Below are 23,401 nucleotides of genomic sequence, written 5' to 3' on the forward strand. Positions count from 1 at the left end.
AGAGCGAGAGAGAGAGAGTGCGATGGCTGTTCTTTCTTTGAACGGTGTGAAGAATACGGTGAGTGAAATGTTCTATGGTCTCTCCTGTTTCTAAATATAGCTGAATCGTTTGGTTTGACCAAGTAAAACTATTTTTATAAGCATTTTACAAAATGTCTATGGGGAAAATAAAGGCGGATGAAAGGTCTCTGGTGTGCATGTTGAAGCAGGAAGTGACAGACTTTGGCTCTCTATTCAGTAAAGCAGAAATGCCATCACAATCATCAGTAATGAACAGACCTCTGGCTTGTGCGGCGGCCCTGGCAGGGCTGGGCTGCTGGGCGCTGAGCCTCTCGGCGCTGTTGCTGTTGTTGTTGTTGACCTGGATGCCGTTCTGCTTCATCAGCTGCATGAGCTCCGCCTCCAACGCTGCAATCTGGAGAGAGGGGGGGGGGGGGGACAGTGAGAGAGAGAGGAGGGGGGAGAGAGAGAGAGAGAGAGAGAGAGAGAGAGAGAGAGAGAGAGAGAGAGAGAGAGAGAGAGAGAGAGAGAGAGAGAGAGAGAGAGAGAGAGAGGGCCGATCGATGTTAATCGGCCGTGGGCATTTATCTGCTGAAAACATTTAAACTAGTGAATTGAAGGGCAAAATAGGGAGTGCACAATATACCTTCTATTAATTTACTTTGGAAAATGCTGAATCACCTCCTGGGGATGGCGAAACCAAGCTCAACTGAAGTACTTTACAAAGTGCAGAATAACAGTAGGGGACAGTTACTGTAGGGTGGTCTCCCCACTCTGCTATGAGGCAGACGTGAGCAGAAACCCACACTGCTGTCATGTTACGAGACCAGGAAAGTAGAAAATCAATTTGGACTATGACAAAAGCTCCTGCCATGGTCCCCTGCACACAAAGCAGCACTGCTGTGCCCACTGTCCAGTGAGGAGAAAAACTCTCCAACATTTTATATATGGGCAGACATGGGCACAGATATTCTCTAAAAAACCTCCAGAGGGAAAACACAGGTATAGTGATGGTCTACTGTCCATCTACCACTGGTATTTTTGATCTTGTTGATTGTCAAGGGTCCTTGGACGGGCTTGGCATGGCTTGGCACTGCAAATAATGTTTGGGATGTGTGCAACCCAACATTATTGAAGTTGATCACCCTGCAACCAAGTGATACATTTTTGCAAGTTCTCAACATATCAGTTACTTTTTAAAAGGAGCGCAATGTTCATTATTGCTTATTTGAACTCCTGTGAGCTCTGTTTTGTTTGCAAGCCAATCAGTTTGCCGTTTGCAGACACAGATATTAGACAGACTGAGAGACAGGGAGGTAAACAGAGAAAAGTGGAGATGAGAGATGGAGAGAGAGAGAGAGAGAGAGAGAGAGAGAGAGAGAGAGAGAGAGAGAGAGAGACACCAAGAGCTGCTGGTTTACCCTGACTTGCAGGCCCTGGATCTCAGCCAGGTGAGCTTTCTCAGAGTCCTCCAGCCTCCTCCTCTCCACATCCTCCTTCTGGACAAACTCCACCTCTCTGGAGGGACGAGAGGGAGGGGAGATGTTAATGTGTGTTCAGAGAGAAAAAGGAAGAGAGAGACACGTGTGTGTGTGTGTGTGTGTGTGTGTGTGTGTGTGTGCGCACGTGTATGCTTGCGTGCATGTGTGTGTCTGTGTGTGTGTGTGTGTGTGTCATTGCGTGCCACAGTGCCTGCCTCTCGTTCAGCTGTGGCCTTAGCGGAGCCACGGCTGTTTCAGACTGTCACTGTGACTCACTTCACTCTGACCCTGCTGCTCATAGTGGACACACACACATGCACACACACACACACACACACACACACACACACACACACACACACACACACACACACACACATGCACACACACACACACACACACACACACACACACACACACACACACACACACATACACACACACACACACACATGCACACACACACACACACACACACACACACATGCACGCACGCACACACACACTCATTCACGCACGCATATACGCACACACACCCCTTGCAAGAATAATAAACATAGCCGTTTCCCGGGCCTGCTTTGCCCTTAGTCGGGGAGCTGGCTGTCTCTCCTCTGCAGCCTGTTTAGCTCGGCTAAACATCAGCATGGTGAGTTAGCTTCCAAGGTTAGCCTGCACTGGCCTGCGGGGCCGGAGCCAATTAGAGTCACTCAGGCTGGAGGGGAGCAGGCGAGGCTGTGATGGGCCTGACCAAACACATCAACGGCCTGAAGAGGAGGAGAGCTGCACTGCATGGAGGAGAGGTGCACTGCGTGAGAATGGAAACTCGGCCCTTGCTGAAGAGGAGAGGTGCACTGCGTGAGAATGGAAACTCGGCCCTTGCTGAAGAGGAGAGGTGCACTGCGTGAGAATGGAAACTCGGCCCTTGCTGAAGAGGAGAGGTGCACTGCGTGATAATGGAAACTCGGCCCTTGCTGAAGAGGAGAGGTGCACTGCGTGAGAATGGAAACTCGGCCCTTGCTGAAGAGGAGAGGTGCACTGCGTGAGAATGGAAACTCGGCCCTTGCTGAAGAGGAGAGGTGCACTGCGTGAGAATGGAAACTCGGCCCTTGCTGAAGAGGAGAGGTGCACTGCGTGAGAATGGAAACTCGGCCCTTGCTGAAGAGGAGAGGTGCACTGCGTGAGAATGGAAACTCGGCCCTTGCTGCTGAAACGGGACGGACGCAGCACACTATAAAAGAGATGCTCGGCTCGCAGAGGGAAATAGAAGATATTCTCCTTTTGTGCTCTGGACTAAGGCAAGTGAGAGTGGCTCTAAAAATGAACAACAGAGGAATTCATCTGACATTATTTACCACAGTACATAAGTAAGTTCAATGCCAGGAATTTTAAGATGTGGTCAATGTGTTGTAGATATAATTGCCATGTAAATAATATTTCATTTCAGGTTATGTGCCTGTCTCAGCAAGGCAGGGAGATTCAGTTCAGTTCAGTCAGTTAAGCAGAAGGTGCTGCTGACTGCACTAGGCTGCACTCAACTACATCAAGCAGAGCGACATACTGTACAGTAGTAGCTGCTCTGGACTGCGAGACATCAGATGAGTCCATGACAAAGACGAGACAAGATGAAACAAGTTTCAGCCTAGTGTCCTGATTCAAGTCGTATATAAGCCACTGATGAGTTTCAGCAGCCTTTTTGATAGTGTAGATCTACTCTGAAATTGGTGAAAGTACAAGCTGCTGGAGCAAGATTCTGGGCCTACATCACCTTGAATCACTTCTGAGACAGGCTTGGTGTTGCTCTGGGCAAACGGTTCTCAAAGTGGGGTCCAGGGCCCACGAATGATCCTTCAAGAGTTTCCAGGGAGGCCCAGCAAAACGAGGAATAGTTTATTTCATTATAATTTAATTTACCAGAAATTAACCCAATGAGAGAATATGTAAGACTGGATAGAGTAGAGAGAGATAGAGCGTGGTCTCCCTCTCATCTCTATTATCTCTCTATCTGTAGATACAATTCAATATTAAATCATCAACAACTAAATCTAATCTGATCAACTAATCTGCTCAATAGATTAATGTGTGACTGATTGGGGATCCTTGACAAGAAAAACTTGCCTTGCTCAACGCCAAGGTCAGAATACATTTCTGCCTCGAGTCACACCCTAATCAGAATCCAGGCTCACTAGCTTAACCTGGAGTTAACTCACTTCTGCTGGAAGTCCTTGATGAGTTTCTTGGCCTTGTTGTACTTCTTCTCCAGGGTCTGGTACTGGGCCTGGGCCTCCTTCAGGTGTTCGTTGACAGTGTGGCAGAGGTTCTGGGCTTCGATCCAGTAGCTCTCCAGCTTCAGCATCCTCTCCTTGTTCTCGTCGATGCTGGCCTTCAGCTGGCTCTTCTCCTTCTCCCAGCGCTGCTTCTCCCTCTCCACCGACGTCAGCTGGGAGGAGGGGGGGGATATTTGACAGACAGATCAAATCCAATCAAATCGAGACATGAGACACGACAAATCCAGATGTCATATCTGGGCAGATCACTGTCCTAAGGGTTATGCGATCATCTCCGCCCAATGGGGTCTGATGGCACACTGCTACTCAAAGTAAAACCCCTCACTGAGTTCTATTCCACTATGTATTGTGGAATATGTATTCAACAGTATCTTATGTGAAACAAAGTCTGCATACAGAGCACAAATTGCAGTACTTTGTCCCCCTATAAGGTGGGTCTATCGCTCCCCTATAAAAAGCTTTTTAGGCACCACTACTTCTCTAATGTATTTCGGCATATCGACTCACAGCACATTAATTTGGGAATTAATTAAATTAGGCCATTAAATCTGACTGAGCATATACCGGTAAATGAAAATGATACAGTGTACTGTAGCATAGTAGATGGTACAGATGCTTGAATATATATACACACACACACACACACACACACACACACACACACACACACATGCATAGGCACACACATGGCTTTCAGAAACATTTAACGGAAACTGTCTGGGTGCTCGGTTGCCGTTCTCAATTTCCTACTTCCTTAAGAGACACTTGTGACATTGAGAGCTGAGGATGGAGGGGGATTTTTGCAGAACAGTCAAATGCAAACTGCTGACATTGCAGTCTATTGCAGGATGCTACAGTACATTTGATCTGACATTCATAGATACTGCAAGCAATTTTACAGCACAAACACAATCCTTCCTAGCCATGGTCTTTATAAAATCATGTTACCTACCCCTCCCATCCCTCCCTAACCACCTAAACCCCCCCCCCCCCCCCCCTGCCCCCCAAACTTTCCCAACAAGCCTGAACTCCACTTCCCAAACTTCCCACTTTCTATTATATCTGGCAAGTTACACATCCATTTAGCATTTTTTTTAACTGACAAAGTTCCAGCATTTGTAGGCTACCTATACAGTACAACCGCCCGCTGACTTTAAATCTTTAAATCTCTCACCTTGTTTTTAAGCTTCTGGATCTCGGCCTCGGTCACTGTGTGTTTGATCTGGAGCTGTTGGGAGGAGAGGAGATGGGAGAGAGAAGGGAGAGAGCGGTCAGATGATCAGATGCATGGCAGCCTGCGCAGGCTCTCTGCTGTCCAGTGTCCACACAGTGTGCCGGACGGAGGCAGCCGACCCCGCCCCCCCCCCCTGACAGCATCGCTGCTCCAGCACTGACACACAGTCTCACAGGGGAGCCAGAGAGGCAAGGAAAGGCAAGAGACAGCAGCAGACAGATATGATAGACAGATATGATAGATAGATAGATAGATAGATAGAGGAATTTATTAAAATGTCAGAAAAAACATTAACTTGTGTTTTTTTTCTTCCTATGATGCGTACTATGTATTTACATCATAATTTATGTAAGCCTATAAAAGGTGTGTAAAATAAATTCCTCAAAAAGTTTAGGTGGGGCTACCCTCCACTACATCCATGGAGGGATGGATGGATGGATGGATGGACGGACGGACGGATGGATGGATGGATAGATAGATAGCTGTAGATTTCAATTCTTTCTAATGCAAATACATTATATATATATACATATATATATATATATATATATATATACATATATGTATACGTACTGTATATATATTAGGGGTGTCACGATACACTCAGTTCACGATACGATACGATACACGATATTGGGTTCACGATAACGATACGATACGATATTTTAACAATATTTTTTTGCGATTGATTTGTAAGTTGAGGAAGCATCCTCCACGCTAATTTGAGTAATTTCACAATTTTCATCCTCCGTGTCTGTAACGTCCCTCGTCTGTTCAAACAAAGCAATGAAAAGGAGAGCGAGCATGCAATCAGATGCAGATCAGTGCCGCCATGTTCAGCTTCTTTTTCTCACGATATGAGATTTCCTCTCAACGATACATATTGTCACGTTTTGATATCGCGATATATTGTGGGACGATATATTGTGACATCTCTAATATATATATATTTGTATCAGTTAGAAGAAAAAGTAAAAGATACGCTAAGGGGGACAGAGGGGGCGTGATATAGAGAAGAGGAGCAAATGGAAGAGAGCAACAGAAGTGCATAGGGCTTGCTACCAGAGATTACATTATTGTCTCACTCAATATCCCCAGCAGTGGCCGCAGTGCAGCTGAGGCCATTTGTTAAATGTGTCATAAAGCTCTGGTGGCAGTCAGGGGACAGGATGAAGCGCTACGGTGCCAAAAGCAGCGGCGGAGAGCTCGATCAATATTACCAGGCAGCTGCTCGGCCGCCTAAAAAAGAATAACTGTCAGTGAATACAATCCGCTGGTTTGCCGCCGGCTGCGGCTTTGAGGTGAGATCATTGTTAGAAGCACGGTACGGAAAGTTGAGCCAAGGTTATAGTTTTTGGAGGCGGGTTATGTGAAGACTAGAGCTGCCATGGGGATGGAGAGAAACACGGGCTTGGAGTGTTGGCTCTTTCTCCGCTTTGGTGTATTTGAAGAAAACATGGCTAATTGGGGATGTAATGAGCGTAGTGTAGGTTTTACATCAGCTTTGTATTCAGGCCTCTAATCATCCAGATTAGGAATTAGGGGGGGTAAGCAGAGCTTAGATTGTGACAAAAGAATGAAACTCTGCCAAGGAAATCAGGGGAATTAGATAGCATTGGTTTATTTGACTATTTATTTAATTTGCTCACTTTTTGTGGCCGTTACTGTATATTCTCGAGTCTGTGTGGGTCTCTCCTTTAACGAAAAGGCAAGACACTGACTGCTGACAAACAACAAGTGAAATATGTTGGTGCTTGCACTGGTCCCACATCAGGATTCTTCACTCTGAGACGTAGGAGTCGGGGTTGAGACGGAGTTTGCAGACGGGACGCGTTACCTCTCTGAACTTCTGGTAGAGTTTGGTGGCATCCAACTCCGAGGGAGACAAGATGTCCTCCGTCTCGGGCAAGTCAAAGACCTCGATGCTCTTCTCCTCGCCCGGCACCGTCGGCCCTGCGTCCTCCTCATCTGTGGCGTACTCCCCTGTCTGCTTTGAGAGGAGCACAGCAGTCAGTCACGTGGGGTCAATATTGTCCCAGCACATGTTTTACACTTCACAGATGCAGCACACCATCATATAGAAATGTGTGTAATATCGGCTTTCCAATACAGTATTATCCACCTTCGATCCTTGATGGAAGACAGAGAGAACTGTCAATGTATCTGGCTGTGTGTATAGCAACATCTTATGGGTTTGTGTCTGTTTATGTCTGTAAAACATCCACAGTCAGGCTATATTGAACAGTGCGCTATTGTACAGTGACTGCCAGTCTCTGCTGCTCTGTTATCCAGTAAAAGCTATTAAGTTAAGTTAAGTTAAGTTATCCTTTATTTATCCCCTTGGGGAAATTCATCCTCTGCATTTGACCCATCCTCTACTAGGAACCTTCCTAGAACTAGGAGCAGTGGGCAGCCACTGTGCAGCGCCCGGGGACCAACTCCAGTTCTTTGGCCAGTACCTTGGTCAGGGGCAATGACAGGAGTATTAACCCTAACATACATGTCTTTCTTGATGGTGGGAGGAAACCGGAGCACCCGGAGAAAACCCACACAAACACGGGGAGAACATGCAAACTCCACACAGAAAGGACCTGGGACGGACCGGGGTTCGAACCCGGGACCTTCTTGCTGTGAGGCAACAATGTTAACCACTGAGCCACCGTGCCGTCCCGTATTAGCATTCACCCTTCACTATGGGGTCAGCACCCTGCAAAACAGATACAAGACATCTAGTAGTCCAATGTCTCTCTCTCTCTCTGTCTTTGTCCCTCTGTCGCCTTTCTATCCAACATCTACCCTAAAGCTCAACCAGTCACAGTGCATCACGTTCCTCTAAATGTGCACATCGCGTGTCTAGCACTACCAGAAAAATCTATGTTTCCTTATGCTATCCACTCTTCACTATCTATTTTGCATACATGTATTTAGCCTACTTAGTTACGCAAAACTATGTCAAAAATTCATCGTCTTGACAGCCTGATGAGCCATAACTATCATTGCTATAAAAGTAAGACACAAGATAACTCACACTGGCCAAATCTGTACTTTCCAACTTTGATTATTAACTGTTTTTATCTCTGGGAAGACTTAGGAGAAGTATTTCTCAGCAAGAGAGCACATTGTGAATGTTACAGACTGGCCTGAGACCTGTAGTGTGACTGAATGTTACAGACTGGCCTGAGACCTGTAGTGTGACTGAATGTTACAGACTGGCCTGAGACCTGTAGTGTGACTGAATGTTACAGACTGGCCTCAGACCTGTAGTGTGACTGAATGTTACAGACTGGCCTGAGACCTGTAGTGTGACTGAATGTTACAGACTGGCCTGAGACCTGTAGTGTGACTGAATGTTACAGACTGGCCTGAGACCTGTAGTGTGACTGAATGTTACAGACTGGCCTGAGACCTGTAGTCTGACTGAATGTTACAGACTGGCCTGAGACCTGTAGTGTGACTGAATGGTACAGACTGGCCTGAGACCTGTAGTGTGACTGAATGTTACAGACTGGCCTGAGACCTGTAGTGTGACTGTGAACATTGACACGGCAAGGCAATTTGTAGGGCAGCTGCCACCCCATGCCACCCCGGTAGAACCGCCTCTGTCGAATCGAGATGGATTTTTGGACTGTTCACTTGATGGCTGACGCCCAACAGCAAGCCCTGAAAGCTTTGATGGAGCTCGGCTGGAAACATCTCTCATCTCCCATTAACTCTCTATTCATCAGTCCATCCATCTGTGTCCTTTTCCTGCACTGTGTAACCATGTGGATCTGCATGTATCAATCTCATCATTCCCATATAATTAAACTCCATATTGTATGTGCTTGTTAAATAATTATTCACAGAGGATGAATTGGACATTAACCGTTTCAGTGAGTGGAAAATGAATGGACTGTTCCCCCCTCTCTGTCTCTCACTTTTTTCACTCACTCGTTCATTCACTCACTCACTCACTCACTCTCTCACTCATCCTCCTGGTCTATCATATCCTCATCTCTCCTCCTCCACTCCCCTCTGTCCATCTCCCTGCCAGATAGCGATATTCAGGCCTGATTTGTTTGCCTGCATGGCCGATAGAGAGTCCCATCTCCATAATAGGCTTCCCTGTTGCCATGGCGCCAACATCCTACATTACTAAATAAGGTCCCATTTAGCGAAGGTGGACCATCGTATACATGGTTGGGAGGGGCAATAAAACACCACTTTGCATAATAAATGCATGGCCTGCTACTGCATGCATGATGATCAGGAGATGTTGTTTAGTGGCTGCTCAGTGTGCGATGATCTGCACTATGAATATCTAATATGAGTGTGATATATGCATAATGTCTGCCACTGCGTGCTAGAGGAGACTGCTGAGATCGGGCTATTGATTGCTGAGGGTGTGTGTGTGTGTGTGTGTGTGTGTGTGTGTGTGTGTGTGTGTGTGTGTGTGTGTGTGTGTGTGTGTGTGTGTGTGTGTGTGTGTGTGTGTGATTTTACTTGTAGTTGTATCTAATGGAGAAAAGCTTCTGCACACCTAAAAACGACAGGGGCGTCGGAGGAGGGAAAACCCGACTGAATCCAAAGAAAATAACTCCCGCACACCGTCTCCAAATGCAAAAGGTTTATTTAACAGAAAGAATAACGTTTGACTCCAAAGACCTTCATCAGATTCTTACAGAGTAAGAGGAAGGACCCACTTAAATAGGCAGGTAGGCCTGTGTGTGGACCAATCCGGTCACACTACACCATGGCATCATAACTGGAGCCAATTGACCTGAATTGGCAGGTATGAAGGAGTCTGACATTGCCGTGGCATTAAAGCAAAATAAAAGCATTAAAGCAATAACGCATTTCTGTCTTCTTTCATAGGGACATATTCTAGGAGGACTTCCTCTAGCTCCACCAGAATCATAGCTTATTTTTCTTTCCATGTGACTTTGGCTTCTGTTTGTCTTTCTTATAGGCTTTAACAGCCTACCTGGCATTTCTAATTAATTGTGTTGAATATTTTGTACAGTATATGAAGTGTATTTGCATTATTGCTATTTCAATGTCAGACTTCTTCATACCTGCCAATTCAGGTCAATTGGTTCCAATTATGATGCCAGGGTGTAGTGACCGGATTGGTCCACACACAGGCCTACCTGCCTATTTAACTGGGTCCCTCCTCAGACTCTGTAAGAACTTGTATCTAATGAAAGTCTTCTTTCTTGATGCTGGTGGAGTGTTCTGCCTTGTTTCTCAGGATATTCACCCTCGTTTCTCAAAAAATTCTTGAAACAAAGTCGAATTAATCTCAATCCACCAGCAGAGCTTCTCGCTTGTTTTAGGAAAAAAATATTTTCAAGACGTGATGATAAAATTATGGAAATGTGTGTGTGTGTGTGTGTGTGTGTGTGTGCGCACATCTGTCACCTTCTGACAGATGGCCATGCCACATCTAGCTAGGCAGCACAAATTGTGAGAAAAATACCCCCCCCCCCCTTCTGGTGAGAACTTGTTCTAATATTTATAGAGATATTAATATTGATGAGCCCCTTGTATTGGCCCATAGATCACAGTAATGGCTTCCTAATTGTTTACCCTATCGGTGGTTATGTAGGCAGTTATGGATGCCTTGGTGTGCTATAGTGGCAGATTTCGAGTGTGTTTTTACAGCGTAGGTTCCTAATCCATTTATGGACTCGCGATTTGAATGCAATCACCCTCCTCATTTCTATGTGTCCTGTGGGGATGTGTGGGAGACGCTACTCCGTCACTGACGAGATCACTTAGCACGTCTCAAGGTTTGTTTGGATTTTCACTCTACTGATCTGAGACGATGACAGAGAGGGGGAAGAAGAGAAGAAGTAGGAAGGTTTCTTGCATGTACTGTATAAGCCTACATCCTCAAAGCACGCAGAGGTCTTTCCCAATGGCTGAATCCCTGCCTTGACTTTCCAAGAGCTGACAGTGTTACTATAATGTGTGTATGGTATGCGTGCACTCAATCATCTTACTATATGAAATGAATGTATACACGATTGCATGATTCTATGAGTAAGCAGCAGCATCAGAGAGGGAAAGTGAGGGATGCTTCTAGGACACTAACTTAATGTGTGTGTGTGTATGTGTGTGTGTGTGTGTGTGTGTGTGTGTGTGTGTGTGTGTGTGTGTGTGTGTGTGTGTGTGTGTGCACGTGTCTGTGTGTGTGTGTGTGTGTGTGTGTGTGTGTGTGTGTGTGTGTGTGTGCATGCATGTGTGTGGGTGCGCCTGTGTCTGTGTGTGTGTGCGTGCCAGTATCAAAGCCTACTGTCAGTAATATGGATTTAATGAGCTATCCTGTGAGGCATGAGATTGGGGCTGCTTTATAGATATAGTGAGCCTTAGCAAGAGAGTAAAGAATGTGTAGCTATCACCTGGTGGGTGGCATCTTCTTCTTCTTCTTCTTCTTTGCGTTTAATGGCAGATTGCAACCAAGTTAGGTGCATACCGCCACCTACTGTATAACTAAAGCTAACGATATATTTAAGAAATCCAATGTCAAAAAGAAAGAAGTGTCCACCCCCAATGCTCCCATTCACTCAAATAGGTGGGTGGCATCTTATTCTACAGTATTTGCCCATTTCCATCCAATAGTACATAAATAGATAAGATGTGTACATGAGCGTGATGTGTACAGGACGTTTGACACTGTAGCGCCCTCTGCAGTGTGGAGGACTGTGTGTGGGGGTTACCTCGTCGTCGTCTGCATCGTACTGGGCGTACTGCTGCTCCAGCAGCTCCCTCTGCCTCCTCTCCTGATCCAGGGTCTGCTGGATGAGCGTGGCCACTTCGCTCTGCTGGCCCGGACGCTCTCGGCCAATCACAAACCTGCCATGACACACAACCGGCCAATCAGCAACTCCTCATTCTGTCGTCTTAGTCACTGCTTGGAACCCATAACCCTAAGCCAAACTTGCGATGAGTCAACCAGCGTACCAGTTACATATTATTATATTATAATAGCGTTGGGAGGGTTGCTTTAAAAATGCAATCCGATAGAATTACTAATTATTTTTTTTATCAGTAACGTAATCCAAATAATATTATTTTGGATTAATTTTGAACAAATTTCCTGCATTTGACTACTAGAGCATGCTCCTCAGGAGGACATAAAAAACTGCTCTTTCAGCAATTTCAGTCAATCTATGTGTTGCCTGTTTCTCCTTAATAATAATACAAAGTGAGAAATAATAACACAATGTCAGCTGGTGTAACTGGTGGCAGACTATTAATTCACAAACTGCCGTGAGAACAGGCTGCACCAGAGTGGTGATGTGTGAGGCGAGTGTTGTAATGTGTGCGCATCGTTATTTATTTTAAAATGAAGTTTAAAATTGCAATCCTGCTAGTAATCCTGATTTTACTCAATGTAGCTGTAATCTTGATTACATCTCATCTTTTTTTGGTGGGGAGGGCAGGCAGGAGGACACACATTATAATGTGACAAGACAGTCGGTCGGTCCGAGAGAGAGAGAGAGAGAGAGAGAGAGAGGGGGGGGGGGGGGGGGGGAGAGACAGAGAGACAGAGAGAAAGAGAGAGAGAGAGAGGTTATATATGGTAGACACTAGACAGGAGATGCGCTGAGAGCGAGATACTATTCCAGAAAACTGAAAAATATGACTGGATGTGCCCATCTTCTGACTTTTCTCTACTTTTTCTCAAAGAACAATGACAGTAAAAGAGTACGAAGCTATTTCTAAAAAAGTGGCGTGTGTCATCTAAATCAAGGGCTGATAGTTGGCATAATTTTTGCATTATGATCAAAATAAAAATAAATAAAAAATACTGTATGATGTGTTCCTCTTCCCATGTCTCTACCTAAAGAAAACAACGGCAAAAGATGACAAAGTCATGCCCTATTAAACCCAATTCCCAAACCTTATAACTTTACAACAAATGATGGCACTGCTATGCAGAGAAAATTCATATAATCCAATTTACTCTCCTCACAACGCAGAGAGAGAGAGAGAGAGAGAGAGAGAGAGAGAAAACAAGCCATGATAAATACAAATTTCTCTGACCTATTCCAGGAAATTTGTCTCCAACCCAGTGTGAGTCCAACTCTTTCTCTGTGTGTGTGTGTGTGTGTGTGTGTGTGTGTGTGTGTGTGTGTGTGTGTGTGTGTGTGTGTGTGTGTGTGTGTGTGTGTGTGCGTGCGTGCGTGTGTGGGAGACCGAGACGGAGAGATAGCTAGAGAGAGAGAGGGGGGGGGGGGGGGCTGGGGGGATTTCAGAGAGGGCCTAATCAAGTGAATTCAGCTCCCGAGAGCTCTTTCAGATATTTCTGAAGGCGATGTAGAAAATGCCTTCCGCTCCAGCAGAGAGGCGTCTTTGATCTACATGTGAAGGAACAGAGAGAGAAAGACAGAGAGGGGGAGAGACCTGGCTAAGCTAAACAGAGAGAGAGAGAGGGGGAGAGAGGGAGAGACCTGGCTAAGATACAGTAACGGAGAGAAATGGAGAGAATGAAGAGAGAGAGGGAGAGACCTGGCTAAGCTACAGTAAGAAAGGGATAGAGGAGGAGAGACCTGGCTAAGCTAGCAGAGAGAGAGTGAGGGAGAGAGAGGGAGAGACCTGGCTAAGCTACAGTAACAGAGAGAAAGGGAGAGAGAGGGAGAGGTCCTGGCTAAGCTACAGTAACAGAGAGAGAGGGAGAGAGAGGGAGATACCTGGCTAAGCTACAGTAACAGAGAGAAAGGGAGAGAGAGGGAGAGGTCCTGGCTAAGCTACAGTAACAGAGAGAGAGGGAGAGGTCCTGGCTAAGCTACAGTAACAGAGAGAGAGGGAGAGAGAGGGAGATACCTGGCTAAGCTACAGTAACAGAGAGAAAGGGAGAGAGAGGGAGAGGTCCTGGCTAAGCTACAGTAACAGAGAGAAAGGGAGAGAGGGAGAGGTCCTGGCTAAGCTACAGTAACAGAGAGAAAGGGAGAGAGAGGGAGAGGTCCTGGCTAAGCTACAGTAACAGAGAGAGAGGGAGAGAGAGAGGGAGAGGTCCTGGCTAAGCTACAGTAACAGAGAGAAAGGGAGAGAGAGGGAGAGGTCCTGGCTAAGCTACAGTAACAGAGAGAGAGGGAGAGAGAGGGAGAGGTCCTGGCTAAGCTACAGTAACAGAGAGAGAGGGAGAGAGAGGGAGAGGTCCTGGCTAAGCTACAGTAACAGAGAGAAAGGGAGAGAGAGGGAGAGGTCCTAGCTAAGCTACAGTAACAGAGAGAAAGGGAGAGAGAGGGAGAGACCTGGCTAAGCTACAGTAACAGAGAGAGAGGGAGAGAGAGGGAGAGACCTGGCTAAGCTACAGTAACAGAGAGAAAGGGAGAGAGGGAGAGACCTGGCTAAGCTACAGTAACAGAGAGAAAGGGAGAGAGAGGGAGAGGTCCTGGCTAAGCTACAGTAACAGAGAGAGAGGGAGAGGTCATGGCTAAGCTACAGTAACAGAGAAAGGGAGAGAGAGGGAGAGGTCCTGGCTAAGCTACAGTAACAGAGAGAGAGGGAGAGGTCCTGGCTAAGCTACAGTAACAGAGAGAAAGGGAGAGAGAGGGAGAGGTCCTGGCTAAGCTACAGTAACAGAGAGAAAGGGAGAGAGAGGGAGAGGTCCTGGCTAAGCTACAGTAACAGAGAGAAAGGGAGAGAGAGGGAGAGGTCCTGGCTAAGCTACAGTAACAGAGAGAAAGGGAGAAGCTGGCTAAGCTAACGATGCATGGGACAGCAGGGAGGTCTGAGGAACAGCTGACCTGGAAGCAGCCTTTCTGCTCAGGCATGGGGAGCCTCCCTGCCTCCTGCTGTTCTGGGGCCAGCACACGCAGCGCTGCTTCATTTCCACTTGATCACTCTGATTAATGCAGAAATGACTGGTGTGAAATATATGGAATAACGTGAAGGAACCCCGACGCATCAAACTGCTCTTTGCCGTTTGATGTGTGCAAAATACAGGTCAAGTATGAAAAAAGTGCATTTAGAAGTGGTATAGGAAACGTGTCTGCTCCATTAGGTAGCACTGAGTTAACAGGTGAGGATGTCAGCACAGGTTTATATGGCTGATCGACCGAGGTGATGTCCTGTCTATTTACTCTATTACTGTATATATTTGAGGTCAAATGGAGATGTATCATTTCATATGAACACAGAAAGGCGAGTGAGCTTTGGGGGCCGAAGAGAAGGCCAACAAGTATTATTTGCTGGTGTCATTTTGAAAATCCAACAGCACTGATTTGTACAGAAAGGGGATCTTGGGGTTCAATTCCCGGCAGCGGTACTTCTGGCTTGGTCAGACGTTCTTACAGACACAATTGGCCGTGTCTGTGGATGGGATGCTGTTGGGGTTTGTGTCCTGGTCACTGCACTAGCGCCTCCTCTGGTCGGTCGGGACGTCTGTTCGGGGAGGAGGGGAAGTGGGGTGAATAGCATGATCCTCCTATGCGCTACGTCCTGCCGTGAAACTCCTCGCTGTCAGCTGAAAAGACGCGGCCGGCGACTGCACATGTATCACAGGAAGCATGCGCTAGTCTACGGCTCTCCCAAGATCGGCAGAGGGGGTGGAGCAACAACCGGGACAGCAGTGGGAATTGGTCAAGTACAATTGTGGAGAAAATGGGAGAAAAAAATTATATACGTAAATGAAATAACTGCATTAAAAAAATGAACATTCTGAAAACTATCAATGCTAAAATTCCGACTGACGGCAGCATGGCCTTTCTAATGATCTTTAAAAATATAGATTTTAGATGTGACTATACTGTATTAATGCACCATACACCATTCATTTGTATTCATATTCAGTCATGTTTGTACCAAGTGAGTCATCCCACTTTGTTTCTATGCTCGAACTGATATTAAGAAATGCATTTTCCTCTTGTGCTCCCCTGCAGGTGATCTACATGACAGGGCCAGTAAAACACTGTTTTTGTACAGCGGGAGAAGGGAGGGGCTGAGCTCTGACTAGGCCCAATACAGACCTGGATGATTTGCTGTTGGAACTCAGGGTTAAATATAGCCAAAATGGCAAATCTAGGACAGCCTGCCGTAAAACCTCTAGTGATCAGACAAGAGAGAGAGAGAGAGAGAGCGAGAGGGATTTACTGGGAAGATAATGACAGTCTATAGACACTCTATATGAGAGGGAGCACTTGGAGTAGTAAGGAGCAACAGCTATGACAACTTGCTGAAACACGCTGACAGTACTTTAACTTCCATATTCTGCACCTAAAATTTCATGATATCCTATATTAACACATTCACTGCCAACAACGTATGAACACGTTTTCAGAATCCAGCTGTTCCCTGCCAACAACGTGTTTACACGTTTTTGGCATCGATTTTTTTTTTTTGACGGTGGGTTGTGCATCTAAGCCTTTTACATCTCTTATATAATTATTGGAGCCACCGAACGTTTACAACCCATTCCACCGACCCACTAAGTGGCAACAGTGCTCTCCTGGCTAGAGAAAGGAAAGCATTTTTTTAACTTGTCAAGCCATTCTCAGCCCAGCCATTCTCCTTTTCGCGCTGATTGCTGGCGATGCGGGATTGCAAATTTACATAATAGATTCAGCCGATCTACTATGATCGGGTGATAGATTACAGGTGGAGGAACACACTTTGAAACACGCAGCATAAATATGACCAGAATCGCAAAAGCTTCTCTCAACCAAAACTCCAAACGAGCGAGTCCATCCCGACTTCCTCAAACAGCGGCCCAGACATGCAGGCACAGGAGAGCAGCAAAGCACTGACTGGTGACAAGCTTGTCCGCCCACGGAGGGCGGAGTTGAAGCAACTCGAGAGGGAGGGAGAGAGAGAGAGAGAGAGAGAGAGAGAGAGAGAGAGAGAGAGGGAGGGAGAGCGAGAGGGAGGGAGAGAGAGAGAGAGAGCGAGAGGGGGAGGGAGAGAGAGAGAGAGAGAGCCAAAAATGAATGGTTAAAGTGACCGTTCCATCCAATTTCACAAAAAGCCGTTTATCTCTGAATATTCTTTTTCACGCTAAAACCATGCTGTATTCAACTGCTAATGCTTACATAACTACTAACTCTACAAACTAACTCTTTTAGACAGAGAAAGTACACATTCTATTAGTACTTTTGAGATATTGTATGTTCACAAACTCCAAGCTGAAACGAATCCTCGGCTCTTATAAAATGAGCCATAATCCTCAAAAAACGGCTTGGCAGAAGCTACCTACAGCAAAAAAAAACGTCTGGCAGTCAATGTGTTAAGAATGTGAAGTGTCTGTGTGAGTGAGTGAGATAGATAGATAGATACTGTAGATAGATGAGGCTGCCTACTAGCATATAGCCCTATCCTGCTACTGTATGTGGAAAACCCCTACTGTCAATATTAGCTTAACAAACAGCATCTGTCCAGCCAACAGTCTGTTCTGATACTTTCGGAACTGTCTAACCACACACGCACGCACACGCACGTGCACGCACGCACACACACACACACACACACACACACACACACACACACACACACACACACACACACACATACACACACCTATCTTTCCACAGCTCGGATCAAGCGTCTGAGTCCCAGAGAGAGTGTGCTGTGGGGAACATGATGGATGGGTGTCCTTCACAACGCCATCTGTCACGTTGGCTGTGGCAGCGCTCAGTAGGTTTCAGGGTTAAAAACCACACTGGGACCTGTGGATTATTTAATAGCAGTAGAACGTCGCTCTCGCCACTCTGTAGAGGGCGAGTGGGTCGATGGAGGGATGGATGGATGGATGTGGAAGGAATATAATGAATGGATAATTAAGTAGAAACAAGGGGATGGTCAGATAGTAGCAGGAGAAACAATGAGACACTGAGCAGTTAAGAGGTGAGAGAGACAGGGAGAGGACACAGGCGGGTGGTGGTGGTGGGGGGGGGATATACAATAGCTGGGAAAAAGGGTGCGAGAGGAGTGCTGGCCAGAAAGAAACTCAACTCTGCAACTATGCGCTACCAACAAAGAACCAAAAGAGCAACAAGTAACAATTGAAGTGGAGAAACGGCGAGCCCCCAGAGTCGCTCAGGGTAGCGTCGCCTTTCCCAATCAAAGCCTTCCTGCCGCGCCGTGTCTGTCCATTGTCCGTCACTCCGCCTCCCCACCGCTCTGCTTTGAGAGGGCCCCTGCCCAACACTGCTCCACCTCCCCACCACTCTGCTTTGAGAGGGCCCCTGCCCAACGCTGCTCCACCTCCCCACTGCTCTGCTTTGAGAGGGCCCCTGCCCAACGCTGCTCCACCTCCCCACCGCTCTGCTTTGAGAGGGCCCCTGCCCAACGCTGCTCCACCTCCCCAGCGCTCTGCTTTGAGAGGGCCCCTGCCCAACGCTGCTCCACCTCCCCACCGCTCTGCTTTGAGAGGGCCCCTGCCCAACGCTGCTCCGCCTCCCCACCGCTCTGCTCTGAGAGGGCCCCTGCCCAACGCTGCTCCACCTCCCCACTGCTCTGCTTTGAGAGGGCCCCTGCCCAACGCTGCTCCACCTCCCCACTGCTCTGCTTTGAGAGGGCCCCTGCCCAACGCTGCTCCACCTCCCCACTGCTCTGCTTTGGGCCCCTGCCCAACGCTGCTCCACCTCCCCACCGCTCTGCTTTGAGAGGGCCCCTGCCCAACGCTGCTCCACCTCCCCACCGCTCTGCTCTGAGAGGGCCCCTGCCCAACGCTGCTCCGCCTCCCCACCGCTCTGCTCTGAGAGGGCCCTTGCCCAACGCTGCTCCACCTCCCCAGCACTCTGCTTTGAGAGGGCCCCTGCCCAACGCTGCTCCACCTCCCCACTGCTCTGCTTTGGGCCCCTGCCCAACGTCGCTCCACTCTCACTCACAAACACAGCAGCCCTACTCTGTGCCCAGACCTTCACTCACTTCACAGACAGTATGCTAATGAACCTCAAGCCTCTGCCAGATACCTGCTGCTGCTCCACTGCAGCTCAGCACACACGCTTTATGCAGCTGCTCAAGTATATAGATTGCTTTTTGCAAGTACTGTATATATCTATATACCATTATATATACTGTATCTATACAGGACAATTATATGATATATATATATGTATATATGCAAGAGATATACGTATATACGACATATACAATATAAATTATATACAATACTATATACTGTATCTACATACTATTATTATATCTTATTTCATGTAGCCTTATTCCATACATGAGGACTGTCATTCTTGTGTGTAAGGGAGGTTATAAGTGTTCAGTGGCGTCAAACACACCGCAAGCGTCTCCTGCACGTAAGCTGCACGGCGCGACCTTGTGCGCAGCCAGTTTACATTAGGACACCATGTTAACAGATCTGTCAGTCCACACCGAATTGCGCGCAGCGCGCAGCTCCGCGGACGCTCAGGGCGCACAAGATAGCCTAGATTTCTATTTTTGTGCACGGACCTCTGCCTCCGTGAGCGACTCTGTCAAGCTGAACAGATCAGATCAGGGCAGACAGGAACTCCGAACCCGGACATTCGTCAAATTAAACCAATTTCAAAGTACAATTATGTTTATTTACGTTGTTGATTGCCCCTTTGGAAGTGTGAAAAGAGAGAGAGAGCAGTTGGAGAGGGGGAGCGGCTTCTAGGGGCTCGTTGCCTGCGGAGCAACAAGTAGAGAGCTAGGACTCGCCTTCTCTCTACACAACAGCACGCACTGGGAAAACGGGAGGAGAACAGACATAAATCTGATGCAATTGCATTTTATAACGCCGAAGGTAGCCATTAACAGTTATCCCAAACATATTACTTTAGATATTTATGTTGTTATTTACTACCCATGATAACGAAGACAATAGATCTGGGGCAAAATATATAGCGGACAAGCAGAGCGCGCAAAGTGAGCTGCGCTCTCTGTGTGGACACTTTAAGCGCCTTCTGAGTGGAGGTGCGCTGCGCGGCGCATGCGCGCAAGTTCCGCGTACCGGTGTGTCCCCAGCGTAACACTGTCTGAAACGTCATGACAGTAGTCTGCTTGCCTCTTGAGCTGATTGCCACTTGACATACTTTCCTATAATCTTGTGGCAATCCAAATGTCTTTCTCACCAGATGAAACCATGTTCAAGTGATTCAGATATCATTTAATCCAGTGTTGAGCCCTAAAATATTATTTTTCTTAAAACAAGTGATAAACAAATCTGCTAGGGATCAGATCATTTAATTTGCATCCAATGCAATTCACCTTATTTCGGAAATGTTCTCGAATCACTTTCTTTGTACTAGCGCAACACCCGTCCCTGTGTGAGCGGTGGAGGCTGGGCAGCCATTGCGCAGTCATTGCACAGCATCACTAGCCTGGCTCCAGACCTTCGAAGCCACGCCCACTCCACAGAAGAGGAAATTAGTTTATGAGTTGACGATGAAGTCGGAATATCAGGCTACAGCATCACAAGTTCAGCCGTTAATCTGCGCAGCGAGCGCAAATTCAGCCATAATTAATTCGCCCTAATTACCAAATTATAAAATGCGGCTCCATTACTCACTCACTCACACAGAGACGTTGCATTCTTATTATAGTTATGATGCCCGTTGCAGCACACAATCACTGGCCATTTAGTCAGGCATCGCTCACAGAGTTGGCATGCAGCCTCTCTCCCCAGAGGGTTTTCATTGTCCACTTCCATGGCTGATTCCAACTCCGCTCAGCTGTGATCCTCTACTCAGGTGTCTTCCATCAGTAGCTACCGAATGGAGCTCTCCATGGTGCTGAAGCCATTTTTGCCGATCTAGTCGGCCCTAATTACCTAATTTAAAAAATCCGGCTCTGTTAGGTCACCCAGATTCAGACAGATTCCGCGCGATCGCACGTAAAATGACATAGTTGTGGCTGAACACAATTTCTGCTCATTCATGTGCGCATGTACACACACACACCTGCCTTATTCTTTCTTGCTTTTCAGGATATTGACTCTTGTTTATAGTAAAAAACAAACAGACAAAACAAGTGAAATTGTCTCACCTCAATTAATTATTTTTGCTTGGTTTAAGACTTAAGACTTATGAGACTAAACAATTTATTGTAGATCTTTTTTGTAGTGTGCACATGCACGTGCATGTGTGTGTGTGTGTGTGTGTGTGTGTGTGTGTGTGTGTGTGTGTGTGTGTGTGCGCACGCGCGCGCGTGTCCTTACCGGACCACTCCTGATGTGTTCCTGAGGACGGAGGCAGCAAAGCTCTGGGTGACGCCCACCAGACTGGTCCCATCCACCTCCACAATCTGGTCGTTCACCTTGATCCTGAAGGACAGGCAGACAAAGGGCATCAATCAAAACACAACAAAGCACAAACAGCTGCACACAAACACAAAACTCTTCTCGAATATCATCAACAATGTTGCATAGAGTTTTAATTTCATGCCAGCAATAATGTTGTGAGGAAATTGCCACTTTAAAGGATGGATTTATCATTTTGGAGTGAAATGTTCCAAAATCTGTTAATCAACCCAAACAAACACTAAGCTATCTAATGGAGTCTTTCTTTCTTTCTTTCTTTCTTTCTTTCTTTCTTTCTTTCTTTCTTTCTTTCTTTCTTTCTTTCTTTCTTTCTTTCTTTCTTTCTTTCGTTGTCTGTGTCTCCAAGTGAACTGACAGTGGCTGATATTGTAGCTCATGGCTAACCTACTACTTGATGATTACGGTGTATTCCACCAAAAATGAAACTTGCGATGCAAAAAACAAGTTGAGTGTGTGAGAATATTCTCATACATTTTCATAAATATTCATGGTTCAGATGCGAGAAAACCACTGCGAGAGAGAGGTGCAAGCGACAAATGAACCAGCCTATCATGCGTATTATCCACATTATTCTCAAAATGACAACAGTCAGTGGCAGACTATCTTTCCATCACATATTTCCATTATGATGGCGCTAGAATATTGCCTATCCAAGAGACAGAAGAGATAAGGCTCAAAACAAGCTAGGAGGGCTAACGAGGACACTAGTCTATTGCCCCCGGGCCGATGAACATAGCCGGGATCTCTGCTCCGCTCTGGACAGGATATGAGGTCATCTTGAGTTCCTGACCTGAAATGAAGCCACTGATGATCCACTACTTGTGACAGGAGAACTGTGAAACTATCACTTAAAATAGAGCTCATTGCTATTTGGATTCAATTAAATCAAACATCTTAAATCCACCTTAAAGAGATAGTTCAGATTTTTTTATGTGCGATTGTATGAGGTAAGTTAAGTTAAGTTATCCTTTATTTATCCCCATGGGGAAATTCATCCTCTGCATTTGACCCATCCTCTACTAGGAACCTTCTATCTCATACAGCACTGACGCCCCCCTCTCTCATAGCAAGAGGAGCGTCACATCATGGAGTCATACGCCTAGAACTAGGAGCAGTGGGCAGCCGCAGTGCAGCGCCCAGGGACCAACTGCAGTTATTTTGCCAGTGCCTTGGTCAGGGGCACTGACAGGAGTATTAACCCTAACATACATGTCTTTGATGGTGGGAGGAAACCAACCCACACAAACACGGGGAGAACATGCAAACTCCACACAGAAAGGACCTGGGACGGACCGGGGTTCGAACCCGGGACCTTCTTGCTGTGAGGCAACAGCGCTAACCACTGAGCCACCGTGCCGCCCCAGGTACTTGCCGACTGTCAGTGTACTACATACAGTAGACTGCAGCTGGCGCGCTGACCGGCCACATGAGGGAAGTAGACCTGTCTATTGCTGTGAACAGGGTCATGAGCAAAGATGTAAAACCTCCAGGGGCCGCATGGGACCTTGGGAAGTCAGTGAATTCCCCCTTCATTTCTCCATTGAGCCTGGAACCAAGCCGACCAGCTACGAGATGAATCACGAGTCACCATATGAAACATTTGACTGGGAGCAAAAAGAAAAAAGAAAAAGCGTGAGAGAAAAAAAATCCTTTTCAACTTTTTCATCCCTCATGTTTTTATTTTTTGTTGTCATGTTTTATGGTCGCGGTTCATCTCGTAGCTGGTCGGCTTGGTTCCAGGCTTAAAAGAAGTTAAAACACTATATAAGGATTTTACGAAATGTCAATTGAAAAACGAATGGGGCATTCACTTCCTGAGGTCCCATGCTGAAGGGGGAAGGGGAATTAGCACCGCGGCGCAGCCACAGTACCCGGTGTGCTTTGAGCCACCCAGAGCCGGTCAGCGCACACTGCCACAACACGCAGCAGCTGCACAGCAGGACTCAGTCTGTCCTCCACATCCAGCACATCAAATGCAGCTGTCAAGCAGGACATAATGGAGACGCATGGGTGTGACAGCTAGACACTGAGCCAGCTGCTTGTCTGTCTATCAGGACCGGCAGGGGCCCAACGCTCCCTGACCTTCACAGGCTCCCACTCTCCTGCTACGTCTTAAAGTCCCTGGAAACCAAAATCCACAAAAACCTTCTAACTATTAAATTTAGGGTCTTATGTGAGT

At 46.7% G+C, this 23,401-nt stretch overlaps 1 protein-coding gene across 1 annotated transcript in view; it reads right to left on the minus strand.

Annotated features, from left to right (window-relative positions):
• The window catches only part of ppp1r9a (protein phosphatase 1, regulatory subunit 9A), a gene marked incomplete at its 5' end in the record, with an annotated part of 61,910 nt that overhangs the window by 11,387 nt on the left and 27,122 nt on the right, over positions 1 to 23,401 (minus strand). Inside the window, 7 exons of the mRNA XM_083645773.1 lie at positions 280 to 415; positions 1,422 to 1,518; positions 3,689 to 3,918; positions 4,941 to 4,994; positions 6,838 to 6,990; positions 11,702 to 11,837; positions 21,121 to 21,225. Of these exons, the coding sequence (XP_083501899.1) occupies positions 280 to 415; positions 1,422 to 1,518; positions 3,689 to 3,918; positions 4,941 to 4,994; positions 6,838 to 6,990; positions 11,702 to 11,837; positions 21,121 to 21,225 (911 nt within the window). The remainder of the gene's footprint in view (positions 1 to 279; positions 416 to 1,421; positions 1,519 to 3,688; positions 3,919 to 4,940; positions 4,995 to 6,837; positions 6,991 to 11,701; positions 11,838 to 21,120; positions 21,226 to 23,401) is intronic.

Source organism: Poromitra crassiceps (assembly GCF_964638095.1).
Source record: "Poromitra crassiceps genome assembly, chromosome: 11".
In the NCBI taxonomy this organism is placed as follows: domain Eukaryota; kingdom Metazoa; phylum Chordata; class Actinopteri; order Beryciformes; family Melamphaidae; genus Poromitra; species Poromitra crassiceps.